The 22,376-nt window shown below is 36.6% G+C and overlaps 3 protein-coding genes across 3 annotated transcripts; all 3 read left to right on the plus strand.

The window, feature by feature from the left end:
• Positions 1–979: 979 nt before the first annotated feature.
• On the plus strand, positions 980–6,064 carry LOC124406265 (lysosomal acid glucosylceramidase-like). Its single transcript, XM_046881618.1, has 8 exons — positions 980–1,104; positions 2,290–2,353; positions 3,286–3,612; positions 4,013–4,275; positions 4,403–4,834; positions 4,945–5,024; positions 5,175–5,452; positions 5,870–6,064. The coding sequence occupies exons 2-8, from the start codon at positions 2,316–2,318 to the stop codon at positions 5,967–5,969; spliced, it is 1,518 nt and encodes a 505-aa protein (XP_046737574.1). The 5' UTR covers positions 980–1,104; positions 2,290–2,315; the 3' UTR covers positions 5,970–6,064.
• Positions 6,065–8,912: 2,848 nt separating this feature from the next.
• On the plus strand, positions 8,913–12,968 carry LOC124406269 (lysosomal acid glucosylceramidase-like). Its single transcript, XM_046881623.1, has 7 exons — positions 8,913–9,036; positions 9,231–9,555; positions 9,722–9,984; positions 10,176–10,611; positions 10,698–10,773; positions 11,769–12,046; positions 12,842–12,968. The coding sequence occupies exons 1-7, from the start codon at positions 8,994–8,996 to the stop codon at positions 12,939–12,941; spliced, it is 1,521 nt and encodes a 506-aa protein (XP_046737579.1). The 5' UTR covers positions 8,913–8,993; the 3' UTR covers positions 12,942–12,968.
• A 2,814-nt stretch (positions 12,969–15,782) lies between these two features.
• LOC124406267 (lysosomal acid glucosylceramidase-like) lies at positions 15,783–20,404 on the plus strand. The gene is made up of 7 exons (XM_046881619.1): positions 15,783–15,852; positions 16,108–16,429; positions 16,929–17,191; positions 18,352–18,783; positions 18,853–18,932; positions 19,568–19,845; positions 20,296–20,404. The coding sequence occupies exons 1-7, from the start codon at positions 15,810–15,812 to the stop codon at positions 20,393–20,395; spliced, it is 1,518 nt and encodes a 505-aa protein (XP_046737575.1). The 5' UTR covers positions 15,783–15,809; the 3' UTR covers positions 20,396–20,404.
• Positions 20,405–22,376: the final 1,972 nt, after the last annotated feature.

Consider the following 22,376-nt stretch of genomic DNA (forward strand, 5'->3'; position numbering starts at 1 on the left):
TGGATATCAATCGATAATATCATATAATTGTGTAATGCATGATATTAGATAAAAAGGCTCACTTCTCTGATTCTGTCCGTGATAAGAGAATTTGAAAAAATCAGAAATTCTAAAGAGGAAATCAATTGAAACCAGAATAATAAGGAAACCATTTGATCAGGTATGGAATGCCTGCTGCAATACGTGCACTTCAAGTTAACCTCTGAATCACTCCGTTTAATAAAATATCTCCGTTTCTATTTACCTTTTATTGAGTACAAGCTGTTGAAATATTCAATGTACACGTATTGTATGCAGCTGTGTTGATTAGTCGACAAAAGACCAGAATTGAGTTCCAAGTGAACGCAGATTATGAATAAATGCACTTTTTTCGGTTACCGATTATTTTTCCTGAAGATTCCAACACAATAACTGAGGAATAAAGGTTTTTCGTTATTTAATATTCCGTAAAGAAAATTAACATAGCTAGCAAAAAAATTCCACACGATAGGAAATAAATTCCATGATTGTTTCATACAAATATAAGTTCCTCACACAGGTACGTATGGAATTTGTTCTTGCAGGTAGTTTAGAAATAAAATATACCTGTTATTTAGATTTCTAAAGATTTTTTATGCTTGTAGAATACAATTTGGCAAAACTAAAATAGAATTAATATTCAAGCTTCTGAGACAATTTGTTCCACAAACTAGTAACGCTCATGCTTGTTAAACGTTGATCGCATTTACATAGTGTGTCGCTACTTTTACAAAAATATTTTTTGCTGGACTTATATAGACAACTATGTCAACAAAGTTGTATACGTTGCAGTTATATTTTTATACTCATCTACGAGATATTGATATTGACATTAATCTGCATGGCAGTTGCAGGCGTTTGACTTTTTTTTTAATAACAATGCTATGTACGAGTATGTAGTACATAAAACACTATTGCGCAGTGAAAATAGATAAAAAGTAGGCATGGCAGAAAATGATACACAGTGCAAGTTGAACTTTACTACATCACTCAGCCACTATTGCGCACTTGTTTGATTCCAGGTGCATTTGAAGTGCTCGTCGTGGATAGAGAGTTGTCGCGTTGATGAGAATAGTGCTAGAAAAGGTAAGGCTGAATGGATGAAAATTTAAGTTTTAAAATAACAAAATAAAATGAATTGGGGTTTCTGAAACTGTGTCCAAATATCGAGGGTATTTTCAAGCTTGAATTCCAACCCACAGACCAATATTTATGAATAACTCTTCGGAAACACAATAGTATGACATTACAGATTGCTGCATACAAAAGCCAAAAATTTTGTAAGAATTATTTTTTAACCATAAATTGTTATGGTTATTGTGAACTGAACACTGGTTCAGAAACTTTTTTTTAACATTCTTTACCTGACGTTTCTATAACTGTCCCTAAATTATATATGGATGTAATTTTGCAGGTGAAGAATAAAATTTCTAGTCGAACTATAGAATCATGTCACGTTTTACAACCATTTCCGAAGTAGGTAACGTAAGTTTATCCTGAAAATTCGAACAAACAGTCACACAAAAGTTATTTCGAGCTGTAAATATTTTATTTAGACACGTCACTTCACTGAGGCTTAAGCATTCAGTCTTTTTGTTTACACAGGTATTGGGAAAAAAATTGAAACATCATAAAGCCTTGTGCTAACTGTTTTTTCATCCAAATCCTCACGTTAGTGTCTACGTTTAACAAATTTAACGTTTTACTGGGTGACGTTAATTGCTTTATTACATTTCTACGAATTTCAAGTGGACTCGATATACTGCATTGTACAGATTAATTTTGTAAACGAAACATTAGTAACAATATGGTTACATCATTTTATTTGTATTTCAAATAATGTGAATATTATCCTTTTGTTGTGAACACTTGCAATAATATTTAATATCGTTTGCTGTTCAGATGACAGAGCTTAACTTCTCTCTAAAAATGGAACTTCCCATCCAAAACATAAATGAGGTGGAATATTTGTTATTCATGCATGTTTGTGTATCTTTGTGTAGATTGACATAGTATATTATGATATTTTAATGTTTGCTCAGAGTTCAGGCGATGAACCTAATCAACTGATCAGTGCTTACCCAGGTGGCACACTTTACATTTAACGTCAGATTCAAGAAATTTATTACACTGCAAACGTCATTCGTCGAAAGTTTATCTTTCATTATTTCATTATTTCAATATTTTTTTTTTCTATTAACGTCGCTCACTCGTAATAAGTAACACTGCAAATAATTATTATTGCCTGCGGTTGTAGAAAACTTATCTTAGAGTGAGTAATCAACGTGAGAAAAGTCATGCGTCGTTGCATCCTCTTACTGGCTACGTGGATATACACAGGTGAGTACCAGACTCAATTCGTCAAATTATTGAATGTTCTTCGTGTGCGAAAGTTACCTTAAAACTCAAATTAAATGATCTATGAACACCCAAGTCAAACAATTATTTGACATCATTTGTTCTCATGCGATTCTACCCGGTGGCGACATTTTTTAAGGCCTTAGACCACTCTAGAGGCCGAAAAAAATAGGCTTTTTGGGGATTTGTTTTCAGAAATACTACAAAATAAATCGAGATAACAGAAACGTGATTTTATTATTCATATCAGTGACTGTTTACAATAATTTTTTTTAAGCAATTTATTTCAAAATGGCGGCTGTGCAGCGTTTTTGCGACGACGTCTGCTTTTTTTCGGGATCCACGGCCGGACTAACAGCTCCTGTAATTTTTTTAATCATAATGAGCCAATGAATTTTTTTTATTATATATAATAACTGCTATAAAAGTACGTAGGATTTTTGCGATATATTGATTTTTGGCAAAATGGCGCACTTCTAAAGTGGAAAGTGAAGAACTTGCCTAAGAAATTGTCAGATAATTGTTAATAACAAATGAACTCCGCAATATAAAAAAAATCCTACGTGCTTCCATAGCAGTTATTATATATAATCAAAAAAATTCATTGACTGATTATGATTAAAAAAATTACAGGAGCTGTTAGTCCGGCCGTGGACCCCGAAAAGAACGAGACCTCGTCGCAAAAACGCTGCACAGCCGCCATTTTGAAATAAATCGCATCAAAAAAATTATTGTAAACAGTCACTGATATGAATAATAAAATCACGTTTCTGTTATCTCGATTTAGTTTGTAGTATTTCTGAAAAAAATCCCCAAAAAGCCTATTTCTTTCGGCCTCTAGAGTGGCCTAAGGCCTTAATCATATAAGGTATTCAGAGAAGTACTCATTTATCATTGAATACTGAAATTTGCAGCACGAAGTAATCCTTGTGTACCTCGCGATTTTGGAAACAATGGAACAGTCTGTGTATGCAATGCTACCTATTGCGACAGCACTCCAGTACCCGAGGTTCCAGACGTTGGTTTCTACATCCGATATACGTCGTCTAGAAACGGCTTGAGGTTTTTCAAAACCGATGGCGTTTTTAGCGAGGAATTTCCTGCTGATTATCACAGTTACCGACTAGACCCTGGCACCATTCTTCAACCAATTTATGGCTTTGGCGGCTCTTTCAGTGACTCAGCGTGCATAAACATAATGAACTTGAGTCCAGGGGCTCAGGAAAATTTAATGAGGTTTGGTAATAATTGTAACAAAACCCAACAAATAACAGACCAGTTTGCAATTACTGAAATCAGGCTAAGGCTATAATCTCACGTACCTTACTTATGTCCGGCGAAGCTTGTGAACCGAATTGTTGCGTGTGTTGAGAGTGACTATTATCAAAATAAACGTTTGTTTGAAAATCATTACGTCCATTAATCAGCAACATAAGACTATAGACGGAATATCTATCTATACAGCTACAGTGTATTGTCATAAGATAAAATATGATTGGACACTTTATGGAGTCGACCACCAGTCATATTATACCGTCAAGAGCTTGGAAACTATTCTCGCATCGACATGAGCAATTCTCGATTATGTAAAAGTAATATTGATTCGTCAGTACATTTTATGATGACCAATTTCTAGAACATACTTCAGCAAGGAAGGTAGTAATTACAATTTTGGACGTGTTCCGATTGGTGGGACTGACTTCTCCACAAGGTCGTATACCTACGATGATTACGAAGGAGATGTGCTACTAGAAAACTTCAGCCTAGCACCCGAAGACTTACTCTACAAGATTCCAGTGATGAAAAGAGCTTTGGAAATTAATCCAGACCTTAGATTTATGGCCGCAGCATGGACTGCTCCACCTTGGATGAGGACAAATCATAATTATACAGGTTACGGTGTGTATTATACAGTTCAAATCATATCATGCTTAACGCAAAATTATCTTTCGTGCCGTGAATAGTTCGTTGAAAATCGGTTCTCTTGCAAAAATTTGCATTTAACCGCAATTTCTTGAATTGACAGGATTTCTACGAGAAGAATACTACCAGGTTTACGCCAACTATCTTCTAAAGTTTTTGAACCAATACAAAGATCACGGGCTAGAAATGTGGGCCCTATCAACGGGTAACGAACCCTATATTGGTGCCCAGAACTTATCGAACTTTATAGCTATGGGTTTCACACCAAAAAACATCAGCAAGTGGGTTGCGAATAATCTTGGTCCAACCATCAGTACATCAAAGCATAATAGAACTCTTATTCTTACCTACGACGACGTAAGATCAAACCTGGATTCGTTCATCGATGAAATGTTTGAGAACCAATTAGCCACGAGTTACATAGGAGCCATTGCTATTCATACGTATGAGGACACACTGTATCCCACAAGCATGGTTGAAAAAATCCATCAAGATTACCCTGACAAGTTCCTCATCATGACAGAGATTTCTGTGGGTAAGTCACACCACAATTTATACGTGTTACATCATGTTGGCACCAGACGAATGTGCACAACGATTTCTAATGATCCATAGCACGGCATTATAGTATTCTGATTATTGCAGGGAGTCCGCAAGCAGACACTGGACTTATTTCTATGGGATCTTGGGACTATGCAGAATTGTACTTAATGGAACTATTCCAAGTACGTAAATATATTGCTGAAATCGGCTGTGCTCTGTAATCGAAGCCCACGACGAAGGCTTATTCTATTTGGTCTCAAAATACTATAATAATACGATGTTTAAGTGAAGAGATTGATGGTTCGTAATAAAAAAAAATATCGATATTGCAGAATTTTGACTACTGGGTAACTGGTTGGGTGGACTGGAACCTCGCTGTGGACATATATGGCGGGCCCAATTGTCGAGCCAACTACAAGGATGCTGCAATTATCGTGAATGCGGAAGTCGATGAATTTTACAAACAGCCGATTTACTACGCCAATACGCACTTCAGCAAGTTCATACCACCAGGGTCGATAAGGGTAGGACTTATTCAGGGGAAAAAGTCAGTCAAGGCTCAGGCTTTCGAAACTCCCAAACGAGAGATGATTATTGTAATGTATAACAAGTAAGTGTAGCAGCTAAATGTTAGCTCAGAATACTCCACACTGGTATCAAGGAAACCGAAGGAATAGTTTGTCAAATTGAAGTTGTGACCACTAAAAGTGGTTGCAAACTGCAACTAGGATTTTATCTGAAAGATATCATTGCGAAAATCTTGAACTCAAATTACGCATTTTAATTTAATTCATAACGACCAATCAAATGTACTTCCACGTGCACCAAAAGCTTACGATTATTAAGAAAACTCTAGTGTTCTTCTGACGCTACTCCAGCTGCCCTACTCACAACCAATTATGATTTAATAATAAGACGAATGATAATTCGCATATTGTTTTCTTACTTACCGTGGGCACTTTGCAGAAACAATTTCTTACATATTCATTGCAAGACTTGTGTTTCAATACAGCTCGTTTCATTTCAGTGCCACAAGAGACGAGAACGTCGCTATTCATGATCCAAGGAGAGGAAAAATCCACTTACAGTTGCCACCAAAATCAGTTCACACCATTCTGTACAAATAACGCACACGGCAATACTGAATATGTGCAGTGCATGTATAAAGAATTTATAGTGTACCTGAAAAGTATTTTTGATAAAGTAACGTTCTCAACTCGAATGAATTGAGTAATTATACCCAAACGAGTTTCCTCTTCATTGTATCACTTACTTGAATAAGACTTGTAGTTCGATGATTTCTTTGTAGTTTATATGTTGAATTTCTAATTCTCAGTGATTAACAATAGACTAAACGATAAAATGAACTAACGAAACAGAAGATATTGAGTGGTTAGACGTAGCTAAGCTTCTTCTTCTTCTTCCTTGCGTCTATTCCCCGGAAATGACGTATCAAACATAGCAAAGCTGACTCCGTTACATTGGGTAAAACTGACCATCCAGTTTCCGGTATAAATAGAGGCGCCTCAGAGCGATCGTCGACAGTAGGTAGTAAAGCACTTCTCTTAGTCATACTTTTGTAGCATCAGTTAGGTAGCAAAGCTTCACCGCGTCACTTTGTTTGACTGTTCTCACCGGACGAGTGTCTCTGAACTCAAAATATACGAGTCTTTCAAAATTCCATAATATAGAATATTCACGGCAAGGCGGGTTTAGCTGTAATTTAAGACCTTTGAATCATTTTAGGCAAAGTGCCAAATTATTTAACCCTTAGTACTGTATAGTGAACGTTTGAGATTAGTAAGAGGATGAATTCGTCTTAGGTGGCCAACGAAAGGTTGAAGTCCTCATGAAAACTTGAAATACTCTTGTAATAATGCAGAGAAAAACTTGAAACAGAAACAGTACCAAGAAATACTGATTACAAAATTATTTCATTCACTTTTCTTTGGACTGTATCGAAACAATTTTCTTCATTGTCTTTTATTACTGATATTTTTTCTGGACTGAAATTTGATCATACGAGTCTGTTTCCCTGTCCGGCAGAGTGGATTTGAAATTCTTTCTTTCATCAGGCCAGGATAGCAGCAGTTAAGGCCTTAGGCCACTCTAGAGGCCGAAAAAATAGGCTTTTTGGGGATATTTTTCCAGAAATACTATGAAATAAATCGAGATAACAGGAACGTGATTTTATTATTCATATCAGTGTTTGACCATCCTTCAGGGGCATCCCACGTACTATTCAACATTACCATTCATCTCTGGTTATTGATCACTATCTCTGCAATTACTCGCAGCCAAAAGACTAAGTCCGATAATGTGACCAACAAAAGTTCCTCAACCGACGTCATGAAGCAACGAAAGATTAGCTGTAAATCCCACAGCATCGTGAAACCGCTGAGTCCACGGACCAAACCAGTAAAAATCACCAACCCAAAGACTAGCATTTCCAAGGAAGCAACATCAGCAGTGGTAGCTACCTCAAATCACCTCGACCGCTTTCGAAAGGTTCTGATATCATCGAAGACAGCACCCAACAACCCAACAAAAGTCATAAATATCACCGAACTGCTAGGGTAAAAGAAATAATCAATACCACTGGTCTGCAAAGAAAAAAAAACTTTTTTATTCTCTATCTTTATTTATTATCGCATGTAATTTGTAATAGTTTTAATGCTCTTGAAAGCGAAATATGATACAATGAAATACGTAACACGTATATTTTACATGTGATGTTTGTTTCAATAAAACCCTTATTTTTACTAAAGATAGCAATGATATTTATAAAAGAAAAGGTATAAAATTAAAAAGTGGAAACATTAACATCGTCAGAAAATCAATCTACCAGTATAGTTCTAGTTATTTTGTATTCACTTTTTATCACTTTGCACTGGTTTTGTATGTACGAATACTATTTAAATAGATTGCAGTAGTGCTAATGTGAAAACAAAACACAGCAAATTTAATTATTTTTATAGTTTCTGTCTATCGTTTTAAACTTGAGTAGGTTAGAGTAGTGTTAATTCAAAAACGAACACAACAAATTCTGAGTTTTGAATAATAAAAAAAAATTATATCATGTAATATATATACGTGACAGCAAAAAATTGAAAGCATATACATATTTGGCACATTACAACATTCATACTTACGATATTTTTTCTTTTTGCGGAGGATTTTGTTGCAGAACTGTGTAATCCCAGAGTCTATGGCTGCCATACCAGGAACCTGATTTTCAGTTTTAAGAATTATACTCAACATTCAGTCTCACCATTTTAATTATGTAGAAATGATTAGACGTGTACCAATTGTAAAAGACAATTGTCACGCTTCTACACGTGGGACCGATGGAATCCCCAAAAATGTAGTTGAATCACTACAGTACCGAAAAATGCATCGTACCAGATTGACTGTAGTCGTAACAAAATATCGAACGAGATCAAAGCGATCTTACGTAGATGCGCTCATTTCATTTTTTAGTATGTAATCTCAATTAGAAGCCTTTTCAGTGACGTTTATGATTTGAGTAAAAAATATTTTCTACTGAAGTGTCTTTTCCGAATTTTCGGAATAGTGGGAACAATGTGAGTAGTCAGACGTTTTAAGTACCTTTAAACACAGTTCGAGAGCCTTTCCGTAATGAGATCTTGAATATTCTCAGTATGGTGAAACACAGTTCATCGGCCTTTACAGAATTCGTCACTCGTACCATCGCAGGTTTCAAATTGTCTTCGACAATACGTGCCCAATTCGTGTTGTTCGATATTTTTTTTCTTCAAATATCCGAGTGTAGTGGCAAAGAAAAGTATGGACTTCGGAACTCGGCGAATTATGATAACTAAATGAAGATGACGTCACCCTGCGTGAACAGCATTTTTTATTTGGATGGTGGTGAATGCTTATATATAGTTGGCGTATTGCAAAAAATCAGTCACTCTGAGCTCTTCCCTCTCGTTCCAATGACAAGGTTTGTTCTCACGCGTACAGAGTACCTATCAAAACATGAGTGCCTTAAACATAAAACAATTTTTGTAGTAATTTCATTACACTGAGTTATCAGAGAATCGTGAGTTTTGCATCTCAGGCTCGCTGCTCAGAAGCAGGCGAATGAAACTATCGGTCCAATTTTGAACAGATTGAAGCGCAAAATTATGCTACGTTGCATCTTCTTACTGGCCATGTGGATATACACAGGTAAATTTTGAAACCCAATTCATCGAATCGCTCAAATGTTTTACTTGTATAAAAGTACTGTTAAAAATGTAATCAGTTGATCAATGAATGAGCCGGTCTAACATGGATATCAATCGATAATATCATATAATTGTGTACGATTCACACTGTCTCCAGAAGAGTGCTCACCTGTCATGCAATATTTAAATTCACAGCGCGAAGTGTTCCCTGTGTACATCGCGATTTCGGTAACAACGGAAAAGTGTGTGTATGCAATGCTACTTATTGCGACAGCACTCCGGTATCCGATATTCCAGACATTGGTTTCTACATCCGTTACACATCAAGTGAAAACGGTTTGAGGCTTCACGAGACGCGTGGCGTTTTCAGGACGGAATGCAGTCCTGCTGATTCAGATAGTTTTCAACTAGACTTCGATAATACATTTCAACCAATTCATGGCTTCGGAGGAACGTTTACCGATGCAGCGAGTTTCAACATAAAAACATTGAGCCCTGGGGCTCAGGAAAATCTAATGAGGTGTGGCACTAATTTTTGTAATAGAACCCAAGAGATGATAGACCAATTTAGAATCTTTGAAATCAGCATGATAAATCTGAAATCTCGTATGTATAGTAAAGCAGAAGAATTTGATATCAGGCTATGATAATGTCTACCATTGCATTGTATATTGACGATTCTCTAGGACATACTTCAGCAAGGAAGGTAGTAATTACAATTTAGGACGTGTACCAATTGGCGGAACCGATTTCTCTGAAAGGCCGTACACCTACGATGATCACGAAGGTGATGTGCTACTGAAAAAATTCAGTCTGGCAAACGAAGACTTACTTTACAAAATTCCATTGATGAAAAAAGCTTTGAAAATCAACCCGGACGTTAAATTATTTGCAGCAGCGTGGACTGCTCCAACCTGGATGAGGACGAATCACAATAACACAGGATACGGTGAGTATTGTAGAGTACCGCCATTTTAACAGAATTCTTTTTCGTTCTATGAATAGTTCACTGAATATTGTTCTGGTCTGTAAGCCTGAGACCTTCAAATTTTAAAGATCGTACATTTTGATTTGGCTAATTTATTTGCTCGACGTCTTTCAACTTCAACCCTGCAATTTCTCAATTTCTTTATTTGGTAGGATTTTTACGAAGAAAATACTACCGGGTATACGCCAAGTATCTTGTTGAATTCTTGAACAAGTACGAAGACCACGGGCTGAAAATGTGGGCTCTGTCAACGGGTAACGAACCTTATACTGGTACCCAAAACTTATCCGACTATGGAAGTATGGGTTGGCTACCAAAAAACGTCGGCAAGTGGATAGCGAATAATCTTGGACCAACCATCAGCAAATCAAAGCATAACAGAACTCTGATTCTTGCCTACGACGACTCAGGATCACACCTGGATCCGTTCATTAATGACATGTTTGAAAACAAATTAGCAAGGAATTACACAGCCGGTATTGCTATCCATTCGTACAAGGATGCCACGTTTTCCACAAGCTTACTTGGCGAAATCCGTCAGAAGTACCCTGAAAAGTTTCTCATCATGACAGAGTTTTCCGCGGGTAAGTGACGTCATGATTTATAAGTATTACGTACTTTTTATATCACGAATATGTACAATGACCTCATGTCGTTTTGATTGTTGCAGGAAGTCCACAAAAAGACATTGGAATTGTTGCTTCAGGATCTTGGAAACTCGCAGAAAAATATATATTGAACATAATTGAAGTATGTAAACATATTATTCAGTATTCGTCTGTTCACCGCCCAGTGCGGTATGAAATCAATATATTTCCTTCGTAATGAGTCTAAACATTCTATTTTCGAAAGCAAGGATAATGTTACTCTGTAGGCTCATCAATGTATGGGCTAATACGTGAACCTTCAGCTAGCTCTTTAGGCACGTTTTTAGGGGCAAAATTTTGATCTGGTGATTTGGAAATCATACAATTAACACGTTGATAAATTTAATCTTGTTTTTGAATTAGACCGTTGTCTTTGAAATTTTATCACCGGCTGTTGTTGGAAAGAATATCAACTTTGACACTTGGAAAGTGCCAAAAATACGTTTTCCTTTTTGGAGTTTTCAGTCCTGTGTATGCGAAGGCTTAAAAAGGAATCCCTTTTCTTTCATGTGAAAAACAAGAGATTTTAAAGCATAGCCTAAGGTTATTAAAATGAAATGAAGATGTTAAATCACCATTAATTTGGTGTAAAAATTCCAGGGGTATAAAATATGTTCAGAAAATTCAAGATCCCTATAACATGCATATCAATTCATCGTTAATGATAGCTCGATTTTTAATCTAATCGAAATATTTTTGGAAGTTCTCTATTCTGAACTAATTCTGAAAATTCTATAATATCATTCGAAACGACTCTTTCTTGATAAAATTGATCAACGTGTTGCTTGTAATTACTGAGGCATAGAGATCTCGAAAATGTATTATAACAGATCGCATCCAAATATTAGTCCAATCCATATTTTGACCATACAAAACTGCGCCGTAAGATACAATTGTTATGAAATATCATTTTACAGTCCAAGTAAACTTTTGCACTTGTTCTCAGAAGATAAATTTCACCTTAAAGATTAAATAAACTGTGATTTATAGTGAAAGCAGATGTAGAGACTTATTTCACTGCCTCTAAGAATACTGTGAACACATTATTTTCTGGCAAAAGAATGAACTGTTCGTCATAAAAACACTTGAATATCACAGAATTTGAAAAATTGGGTGACTGGTTGGGTCGACTGGAATCTCGCTCTTGACAAATATGGCGGACCGAATTGGAGACAAAACTTTGTGGATGCCCCGATTATCGTGAACTCGGAAGCTGACGAATTTTACAAGCAACCAATGTATTACGCCATTGCGCACTTCAGCAAGTTCATTTCACTGGGTTCGGTGAGAGTGGGATTTAATCACGGGAAGAAATCGATCGAGGCTGTGGCTTTCAAAACACCAAAAAACGAGACCGTTCTTGTGATGTATAACAAGTGAGTAGAGCAATTAACTACAAGCTGAGAATTCTTCTTTACGGCATGGGCATTGAAAAGTTCACTTTTTCTGTCAGTTTTCGTTCCGTAAACTGACGCTTTATACGGCAGCGAACAAAGTTGCGAAATAAAGTCTTTATTCCGCAGTTTTGATGCGCAGTTCGAAGTGCGCATCACAAACTGCCGAATAAAGTAGCTTCGTCGAACAGATCGCGACATAATCTCACTCTTCATTTTGCTTTTTAATGCCCATACCGTAAAAAATATTGTATGTGGCATGCCCGTAAACCGTTTTTTTGCTCGGATAATTTCAGTACTCGCTTCCGGCTTGCTTCCGGCTCGCCTTCAGCACGTCCTGAAATCTTTATCCTTGCCAAAAAAACAGGTGGTTTACGAACATGCCACATAAATAGCTATTGCAAGTTTTAAGCAAACAGATCCAGCTTGTGAAACTGAAATTACTGCCACTAAAAGTCGTTCCGAACTGCAACTAGAATATTACCTGAAAGATAGATTTGAGAAAATCTTGAACTGATATTTTCATCTTAATTAATGTCATATAAATAACCAATGAGATTCGCTTTTACACTTCAAAAAAACATGATGAGAAAACCGTAGTGTGTCTTCCGTGTTGCTTACTTTTAATGCAACACCAACACCAGGACTAGTGAATGAGACATTTTTCTTTGTATTTTCTATGAGCACATTGAAAATACGAAGTGGACACTTTTTATAGACAATTTCTCACCTATTCATTGCAAAACTTGTTTTTCAGTACAGTTCTTTTCATTTCAGTGCCACAAGAGACGAGAACGTCGCTATTCATGATCCAAGGAGAGGACAAATCCACTTACAGTTGCCACCAAAATCAGTTCACACCATTCTGTACAAATAACGCACATGGCAATACTGAATACGTACAGTGTGTTCAGTAATTATATTGTGCCTGAAAAGTATTTTTGATGAAGTACTTCTCAAATCGAATGAACTGCGCAATTACGCCTAATCGATTTCCTTCTCCATTGTATCACTTGGTATGAATAAAACCTATTTTGAGTATGTATAATACATGCATTATATTCTTGAATATTGAATATTCTTGAAATTTCATCCAACTTATTTCACGATTCATTCCCAAATTGATAATGTATACTATAGTAGTACTTGTTTTCAATTTGAAGTAAGTCGTCACATCCTCGGTGCTTAACGTCCCTGATTAATATAGCCATTCAGCATCACCGACTTAATTTCATGGATCGATACACTCTTTTTACATTTAAAAATTTTTTAATATCATGTTAAGTCGTTCCTATATTTCTCTCGAAATCTACGTACGCATTGTATGCATACGGCTTCTTTTATCTTCTAACCGTTTTGAGAAACATCCATTCTTGTTTATGTCAATTTTATAGTTGAATACGTCAAATAGACTTAATTAAGGCCAACGCCCAACGTTGCTGTACAGTGCGGATCCACTCAGCAAGGCATGGATCGGCCTGGTGACATGACGTACGGATCGGCACTTTTAGTGTAACGCAAAAGTAAGACCGTTAGGCGCAAAACGATATAGTTCATTCAGCTTCAACTCTCACTTGTACGAGACCAGATTTCTTACGATTCATATTCGCAGCTTATCCTAATAATCGAAAATGAATCGGTGAATTATTTCATTTTTGAAGTTTTCGATTTTCTAACGATCTACTTGTCTGCCAATACGAAGCTAATACAGGTAAAAGGACGACTATTGTTTAAACTAGGATATAGGTTGAAGTTACGAAATTTGACACACAATTTCATCAGAGTCGAATTAAACCACTTATTTCAATGTATTTATTGAAAAGACTAAGAAAATCATTTTCACATAAAATTCCAGGAGTTGACGAAATATGACAATTGTACTGATATTAAATTACACATTACTGTTCTAAATCACATTCAAAATTTGTAAAGATGAACAAGTATCCGTTGATTCTACGAGGTATTCTAAAAGTGACTAATCACCGAAGCGTCTTCCCGCAGAATGATCGTCTCTAGGTCGAAATCGGATTTTACATGTTTCTAAATATTCACTTGACCTGACGACCTGTCGGTAATACAGGACTCGATATTCCTCAATATACCTACTCATAGGTGTCATTCTGTGTAGCATGTTACAGTTTGAAACCGATAAAAAAAACCATCAAATCATGACAAGTGGAATCCCTTTCGATTCCTATCAATCTGATATGTTCAAAAACAGGATTCACCGATTCAGTTTCAACTATTGGGATTAGCTACGGCACGCGTAATAAATCTTTGGTCTCATACATAAGTAACAATTATAGCGGAATGAACTATATCGTTTTGCGCATAACGATCTTTCTATTCCATTACACTAAAAGTGTAATGCCAAAAGTGTATACCACAACGATGGGTGTTGGCCTTTACGTGCACGTATGTACATACCGGAAAGACCACACCAGAGAACGGATGGTATCCTCTCAATATCGCAGGCCGATGGTCAAAGCATCTTTGCAATGCCCCTTATGGTTTTAAGTGTTTGTTTTGTCATAACTCAAACAAAAACTGAGCATAAATAAACAGTTCGTTAAGACCAACCAGAAGCCTGAAGATTATCTTACGATATTCTCGGACATGCAGGTACTGGCGTGCGCGTGCGGCGTAAAAACCTTTCATCCATCAAGTGGTGTCTGTTTGGGGAATGACAACCAAAAGCTAAAATAAATTATCTTAGTATACATGATGCAAGTACAGAAATTCTTACCTGCGGGATAGGATGAACTGGGCGTAACTAACTCACTACACTGGACTCTGCAGCAAATAAGAAGGCCCAGAACATTATCTCAGGATACGTAAGTCTTTCGTATTGGTCCGACTTCGGTGGAGACAGTTCATCGGAAATCTTGTAAGCAGTTAGTTTAGAACCATCGTCGAAACAAAGTAGTTCACAAAAGTGCTTAGAATCAAGAGGGGTGAAATAACTATTGAAGAAATTCAGTATTTCTTTGGTTATTTGAATACCATCATCTTCATAATAACATTCAATCTTGATGATTTTGATTCAACTAAATTTGAATAAACCTCATCAGTGTGTTTAATCTACATTGTGAGTTGAACTAATTAAGGGAGACCCCCTAAGCATAATTATTTTTTGTGGGTTTTGAGCACCGAGTACGAGTTGTTTTGATCTATCTTGAACAAATTTATCATCATTTTGCCATAATTTGGAGAAAAAAATTAAAGATGACGTCAATCCTGCGTGAAAAGATATTCTGATTTGGGCGGTGGTACGTGCTTACATATATCGTTTCCACGTTAGAAAAAATCAGTCACTTCGAACTCATTTGTCGCCCGCCTTTTGTAGCAATTGGAAGTTTTGTTCTTACGCGTAAGCAAATGGATCTGGTCAATGCCTAAGTAATTAGAGATGTTTGAAATGATTGATGAAAAATAACAAAGTGAATGACGCGTGATTATCAACGATTGGTCACCGCCAAGGTTAGTAAAAATGACATTTGCATTGACGTGACGAAAAGAAAAAAGGGAAAACAAAAGTGCTAATTGCATTTTCTAATGATATACTAAAAAAAAAAAATTACAAGCAAGTAAGTTTGTGGAATAAACTTATTATTTTTCAGGCAGGTTTCTAAATACATAGCGATTTTTCTTTTGAAAACAGAAACAAACTGAACGGAGATTCTGCATTTTTATCAGAGTCAGATCAAATTGTCAGTCAAGTCGGCAGAGTGCAGATTGAAACATCATGCGACGTTGCATCTTCTTACTAGTCGCGTGGATATACACAGGTACATTTCGAACAATATCTATCAAATAACTTGAATGTTCTTTGTACAGGGAAACAACGTTCAAATTATGATTGGCTTCTATAAAAAACGCTTTGGTACAACAATCTTTCTACATCACAAGTTTCCATAAAATTATACTTTAAGCCCTAAACGTTGACTTACCAAATTTTTCTACGGAACTGGGCCTGAATCTTCCATTCCCATGATGCATATCCAGAGAAGCGCCCACGTATCATGATATAATCAAATTTTCAGCTCGAAGTGTTCCATGTATACCTCGCGATTTTGGTAACAATGGAACAGTGTGTGTATGCAATGCTACTTATTGCGACAGCACTCCGGAACTCGAGGTTCCAGACATTGGTTTCTATGTCCATTACACATCAAGTAAGGACGGCTTGAGATTTTCCAGGATAGATGGCGTTTTTAACAAGGAATTACGTGCTGATTCTGAAAGTTTTCGACTGGACTTTGACACTACTTTTCAACCAATCCATGGCTTCGGAGGTTCTTTTAGCGATGCAGCGACCATGAATATAAAAACGCTGAGCCTAGATACTCAAGAAAATTTAATGAGGTATGAGTCTAACTGTAATGAAACGAAAAAAATTATGAGCTCGGCTTGAATTCTTATAACCATGACAAAATATTGGAATATCACATACCATATTTCTATCGAATTGAAATTTCTCGTGTACAACTTCTTTTCTACTGATCATTTCAATTATTAATATATATGCATCAAGATGGCAGATCCGTTGGGCAAAATCTCAAATACTCACTTGGTGATTTCAATACTGAACAATTATTCCCAATGTGGCTATTGATCATCAACTACTAAACATCAGTAGGTTTCTAACGCTAACAAACGTGTGCCCACAGCGTTGAAAAAAAAAAATTACTAACACTCGGATTCCCTGGTATTACATTGTCAAGATTCCAAAAATTATTCTCACATCAATTTTCTCCCTGTTAAAAACCTGCTCATCAAATGAATAGTCAGTCGAAGAAGCCCCAGATTCAGCTTCCGCAATACGTGTACGGGTGTTCCGATATTTTGGATTACGATTTTTCAGAACGTACTTCACTAAGGAAGGTAGTAATTATCATTTCGGTCGTGTACCAATTGGCTCAACTGACTTCTCCACAAGGTCATATACCTACGATGACTATGAAGGTGATGTGTCACTGGAAAAATTCTGTCTCGCAGACGAAGACTTACTCTACAAAATTCCACTGATGAAGAAAGCTTTAGAATTTAATCCGGAAATTAAATTTTTCGCGGCGGCGTGGACTGCTCCACCATGGATGAGGACGAACAACAATTACACAGGTTACGGTTAGTATTGTACAGTACCATCAGCTTGTGTTATATCTTGCTTCGTGCAAAATTCTTTTGTTGAAATTTGTTCCAATCCGCAAATTCGCTGTACACCGAAATTGGAGTTTGGTTGACAACTTTCTTAAGCCTTCATTTCGTGAACTTTGAACACAGATATTGATGATCCATTTCTTGTGGAATGAAACAGTAAATCCAATAACCCTCTCTGACCGATCTCACCTGATTCTTGGACCAAGTTAAGGAAACCCATGTCTGGGGGCTTAGCCAAAATCGAACCAGAAGTCCCCTACGGTGATTTGACATTTCATCCCGAAATGGACGTTCCCAAAAATAAATAAGCAAGGTTTTACTAAACCGGTTCTAGCTTTGTCAATATTCAAGCTTTTCAGATCATTTGTTTTTTCAACGTGCATGATTTTCACCTTCAATTTGGTTTTTTGTTAATATTAATGTGGTCTAGAGCGCGTAATTCATTGCAGAGAAATTGAAAACAGTGGAAGAAAATTTGATTGCGACTTTCGCAATTACGCTTTTTTAGAATTTACTAAAATTTAGGTATATTTTTTAAGATCAAAAAGGTCAACTTTTTGCCAAGTAACATCCTCACACAGAAAAAACCCTCAACTTAGGTGTTAATTCGAACCCTGAACTTTTTTTTTATGGGATTTGGCACTATCTAGAGCTGGGTCTGCATATTTATTCCGAAGTTGGGTTCTCGCCATCTTGCTGTGTTCTCAACTTAGCTACTGTACAGTATATATATATATATATATATTTTTTTACAGCATGGGCATCGAAAAGTCCACTTTTTGTGGCAGTTTTCGTTCCGTAAAGTGACGCTTTATACGGCAGCGAACAAAGTTGCGGAATAAAGTCTTTATTCCGCAGTTTTGATGCGCAGTTCGAAGTGCGCATCCCAAACTGCCGAACAAAGTAGCTTCGTCGAACAGATCGTGACATAACCTCACTCTTCGTTTTGCTTTTCAATGCCCATGCCGTAAAAAATATTGTATGTGGCATGCCCGTCAACCGTTTTTTGGCTCGGATAATTTCAGTACTCGCTTCCGGCTCACCTTCAGCTCATCCTGAAATCTTTATCCTTGCCAAAAAAACAGGCGGTTTACGGGCATGGCACATGAATAGCTATTACTTTGCAGGATTTCTACGAAATGAATACTACCAAGTATATGCTGAATATCATGAAAAATTTTTGAACAAGTACGAAGATCACGGAATCAAAATGTGGGCTATTACGACGGGCAACGAACCCTTTTATGGTATGCTAAGCATCACTTATTATAACAGTATGGGATGGCTACCGAAAGATGTCGGCACATGGGTAGCGAACAACCTTGGTCCAACCATCTGCGAATCGAGGCACAACAAAACTCTGATTCTCGTCTATGACGACTCAACAACAGGTTTAGTCTCATACATCAATGAAACGTTTTCGAACGAGTTAGCCAGGAAATATATAGCCGGCATTGCTATTCATGGATATACAGACGCAAGCATTTCTGAAAACGTGCTTGACGACACACATGAAAACTATCCTGAAAAGTTTCTCATCCTTACCGAGTATAGTAATGGTACGTGATAAAACAATGTACATGAATAATAACAATTAATTGCATGACATTACCGTGTTTTGGATACAGGAAGTCCAGACGCAGATACTGGGATTGTTCCTTTGGGATCTTGGGATCTCGGCGAAAATTACATATTGGATATCATCGAAGTACGTACCTCTATTGCTTAATTCTCTTTGATTCACCATACCGACCAAAATAAAGTCATAATATTATCATTGAGATAACTCCTAAATTTCACCTTGAAGCTCGAAGATGGTGCTGATTTACACGATCATCTCTAACAATGTATCAACGCTCGTTGTCAATTCTACACAAGTTTTATTAACAACTAAGGAAATTGTGGAATCACCCTCCCAAGTAAGACATGTAATGAGGCGATTTGGCACTATTTTTATACTTGATTGAATTACATTTTTCATTTCTAGTCGTGAGAAAACGTTTCCAGTTGGATTGGTTCAAAAACATTAGGTTCATCTTGGTAAAACTTCCAGATCGCCCCTCGACATGCCTTACTTTCAAGGGTGGTTTCACCCCATTAAAGTGCTTGATGGCAGATGAAAAAAAAATACGCGTCGCTTAGTTTTTAGTCTACTATAACTCAGTGCAAAAGAAATCAAATCGGAGAAATCGATCTGGAATGCCTTCCTTGTTAGTCGTTAAAACCATCACCCTAAGTAAGAGCTGATGGTACTATTTTATTTAACATGATCCGAGAATGTTGTAGAAAGATGTTTATGCTAAGCTACGGGTAGTTCGTGATGAACAAACGTTATTATTACAGAATTTACAAAACTGGGTAACTGGCTGGGTGGACTGGAATCTGGCTCTGAATAAATACGGCAGACCCAATTGGAGAGGAATCTACGGGGACTCCGCAATTATCGTAGATCCAGAAACCGACGAATTTTACAAACAACCAAAGTATTACGCCATCGCGCACTTTAGTAGATTCATTCCACCAGGTTCGGTCAGGATAGGACTTACCGACGGCCTGACATCCGTCAAGGCTGTAGCTTTTAAAACACCGAAAAACGAGACTGTCGTTGTGATGTATAATGCGTAAGTGTAACAATTGATCAGTGAACTCGTTAGTCGGTCACGTCTTTCACTCAGTTGTCTGAATTGAATAGAAAAAATTTACGGAATCGAAATACATGAGATTGAAATTTATCGCAAACCATAATTAGTATTCCACCCAAAAGATGTATTAACAGAGTACTTGAACTTGTGAATTGTATGTTTATTCGAGTTATTTCAACAATGAAACTGATGAAATTTTATCGGACATACACAAAAAACCAGTGTCAATCAACCAAATCGTTTGATCTTGAAGCCGTAGTTTGTTGTTCCACTCTGTTTACAATTCCATTAAATTCTCTGATAGTGAGTCCAACGCCAAGACCAATCATTTTGGATTTACTTTATATTCTCAGTGGGCACTTCCTGAAAATAACTTCTAGTCTTTTTATGCAAAAAACGTATTATCAAATATATTTTTCTCCATTACAGATACCTCACGGACCGAAATGTGACAATTTACGATTCAAGACGAGGGCAGATCTGGTTAGAGTTACCACCGAAATCGATCCACACCCTCATATACTATTAGGGTACCGCGGTAGCATCAATTGCAGGTGGTGGGACGTATGTCTTCTTCTTTGGATATCTTGTACAGGATTAACATGTGGATTTTAACCGGTTGACTGGTACGGCATTTTTCACTATTCATGCTCAAACTGGGAAAGTCAAAAAATTAAACGAATCACATGATATTTGGAATACAGGAAAGTTTTGAGTCGCTGACTCGATTTTGGGGGGTTATTGATACGATGTGCCAACTCCCTATCCCTATAATATAGGGGTTGATTTTCAAATTTTTCCAATTCCTCAGAACACGTTTTTAAATTTTTAGATTTGGGCAAATGCAGCAGCTATTCTAATTTAGTGTACCATTTCTAACTGCTGAATCTGGGGATGGGGTGAATTTTTCAACTTATTCAATACCTTCTGAATTTCAATTTCTCCTTTATCGTATTCAAATTTTTTGTACTGATGGTTTTTCGTGCTTTTAATTTTATCACAGCAATAATTTTTTTTATCTGTCATCCTTCAAAGTTGAAAAATGTTATGAAGGGTCGATTTCAAGATTCTGACTTCAGATCCGTAATGAATGACGGCGAAACCCTTATATAATTTTCTTCTGAAATCTCTGTAATATATCAACATCTGTAACTATTCTGGGTCGGCCATTTTGAACCGACATTTTTAATTTTGCACCATTGTACACCACGTTTCATTCAAATTGGTTAAAAAACAAGAAATTTATTCGATACGATTATCTATGATACATAAGCAGAATGGGCACAACTTTTTTTTTATCATATATGATACAATGCCAGTCAACCGGTTAAGTGAGAATCGATTCGACCTCCAAGTGTTTCAATTTTAATGTTCCAAGTTCCCACATGGCACAAATATATACTTAGAACATCTCGTGGACATTAGACTGGGATATTCTGGATATCCAGGGATCATCCCGCGATATCCCGGAATCTCCCGTAGATATCCTGGGGATATAAAAATGAGTGGTCCAACAATATCCCCAAGATGTCCTTCGTGGATAACTCACGACCTCCTGACGATATTAACAGGACATCACAGGGATATCCTTTGAATAACCCAAGATTTCCCGGGCATCTGGGATTGGGTTGATTTGATATTTTCGGTAATAATTGATATATCTTTTTGTCATTGGTATTTTTTGGTTTAAAAGCTCTGGTCGACATCGGGTTTCGACCCTGAAGCGGTCTCTCGTTAGTGTGTATACATAAGGACGAGGACAGATGAAATTATTACTCATTGGCCTCAATGGAAATTAAGGAATACGATTATATAATAATAAATGTAATTATTTTTCGCATATATCACACTGTTATTCTTGCTGGAATGAACAGATAACAATTTTCACTTTTTGACGAGAGTATCCATTAATGTTTCGTTTGGGAAGCCAAGCTTCTCATTTGGATTGTTTAATAATGAAATACAAGTCAAATATATATGTATACAATTATATTTACTATTTATTGAAACAACGTAACACGTATGTACTGAGGCATTTGATGCACATGAAAATTACTGATTACCACTGTCATTAATTGGCAATTGATTTTAGATAAAGTAAACTTCACGTGGTAAGTGCATAAATATATATTCAGTCAAGTTGCATAAGTTTGAAAACTGTGCACAAAATTCTGCACAGATCATTTTTTCAATAAAATGAAGTACAGCTAATAGTTTGCGAGATTTGCGATAAGTAAGACATAGAAAAGCGAAAGATACTTTAATTCATCGAGAAAAGATAATCGAAAAACGATATTAAAATGCAGAGTATTATAGCACAGAGGGACTACGGACGAACCATGTAACCGCGTTATTACCAAAATAATATAATAAAAGTGTTATTCAGTACGGCGCAATATTTCAATTTCCAAGATTACATTGGTGAATTACTCAAAGATATTCGATGATAAAGCAACTTATGATTGAACCAGAAAAGGTATAGAAAAGATATAGAAAGGTAGCGAAAAGAT

The sequence above is a fragment of the Diprion similis genome, chromosome 5, assembly GCF_021155765.1.
Source record: "Diprion similis isolate iyDipSimi1 chromosome 5, iyDipSimi1.1, whole genome shotgun sequence".
Classification (NCBI taxonomy): Eukaryota; Metazoa; Arthropoda; class Insecta; order Hymenoptera; family Diprionidae; genus Diprion; species Diprion similis.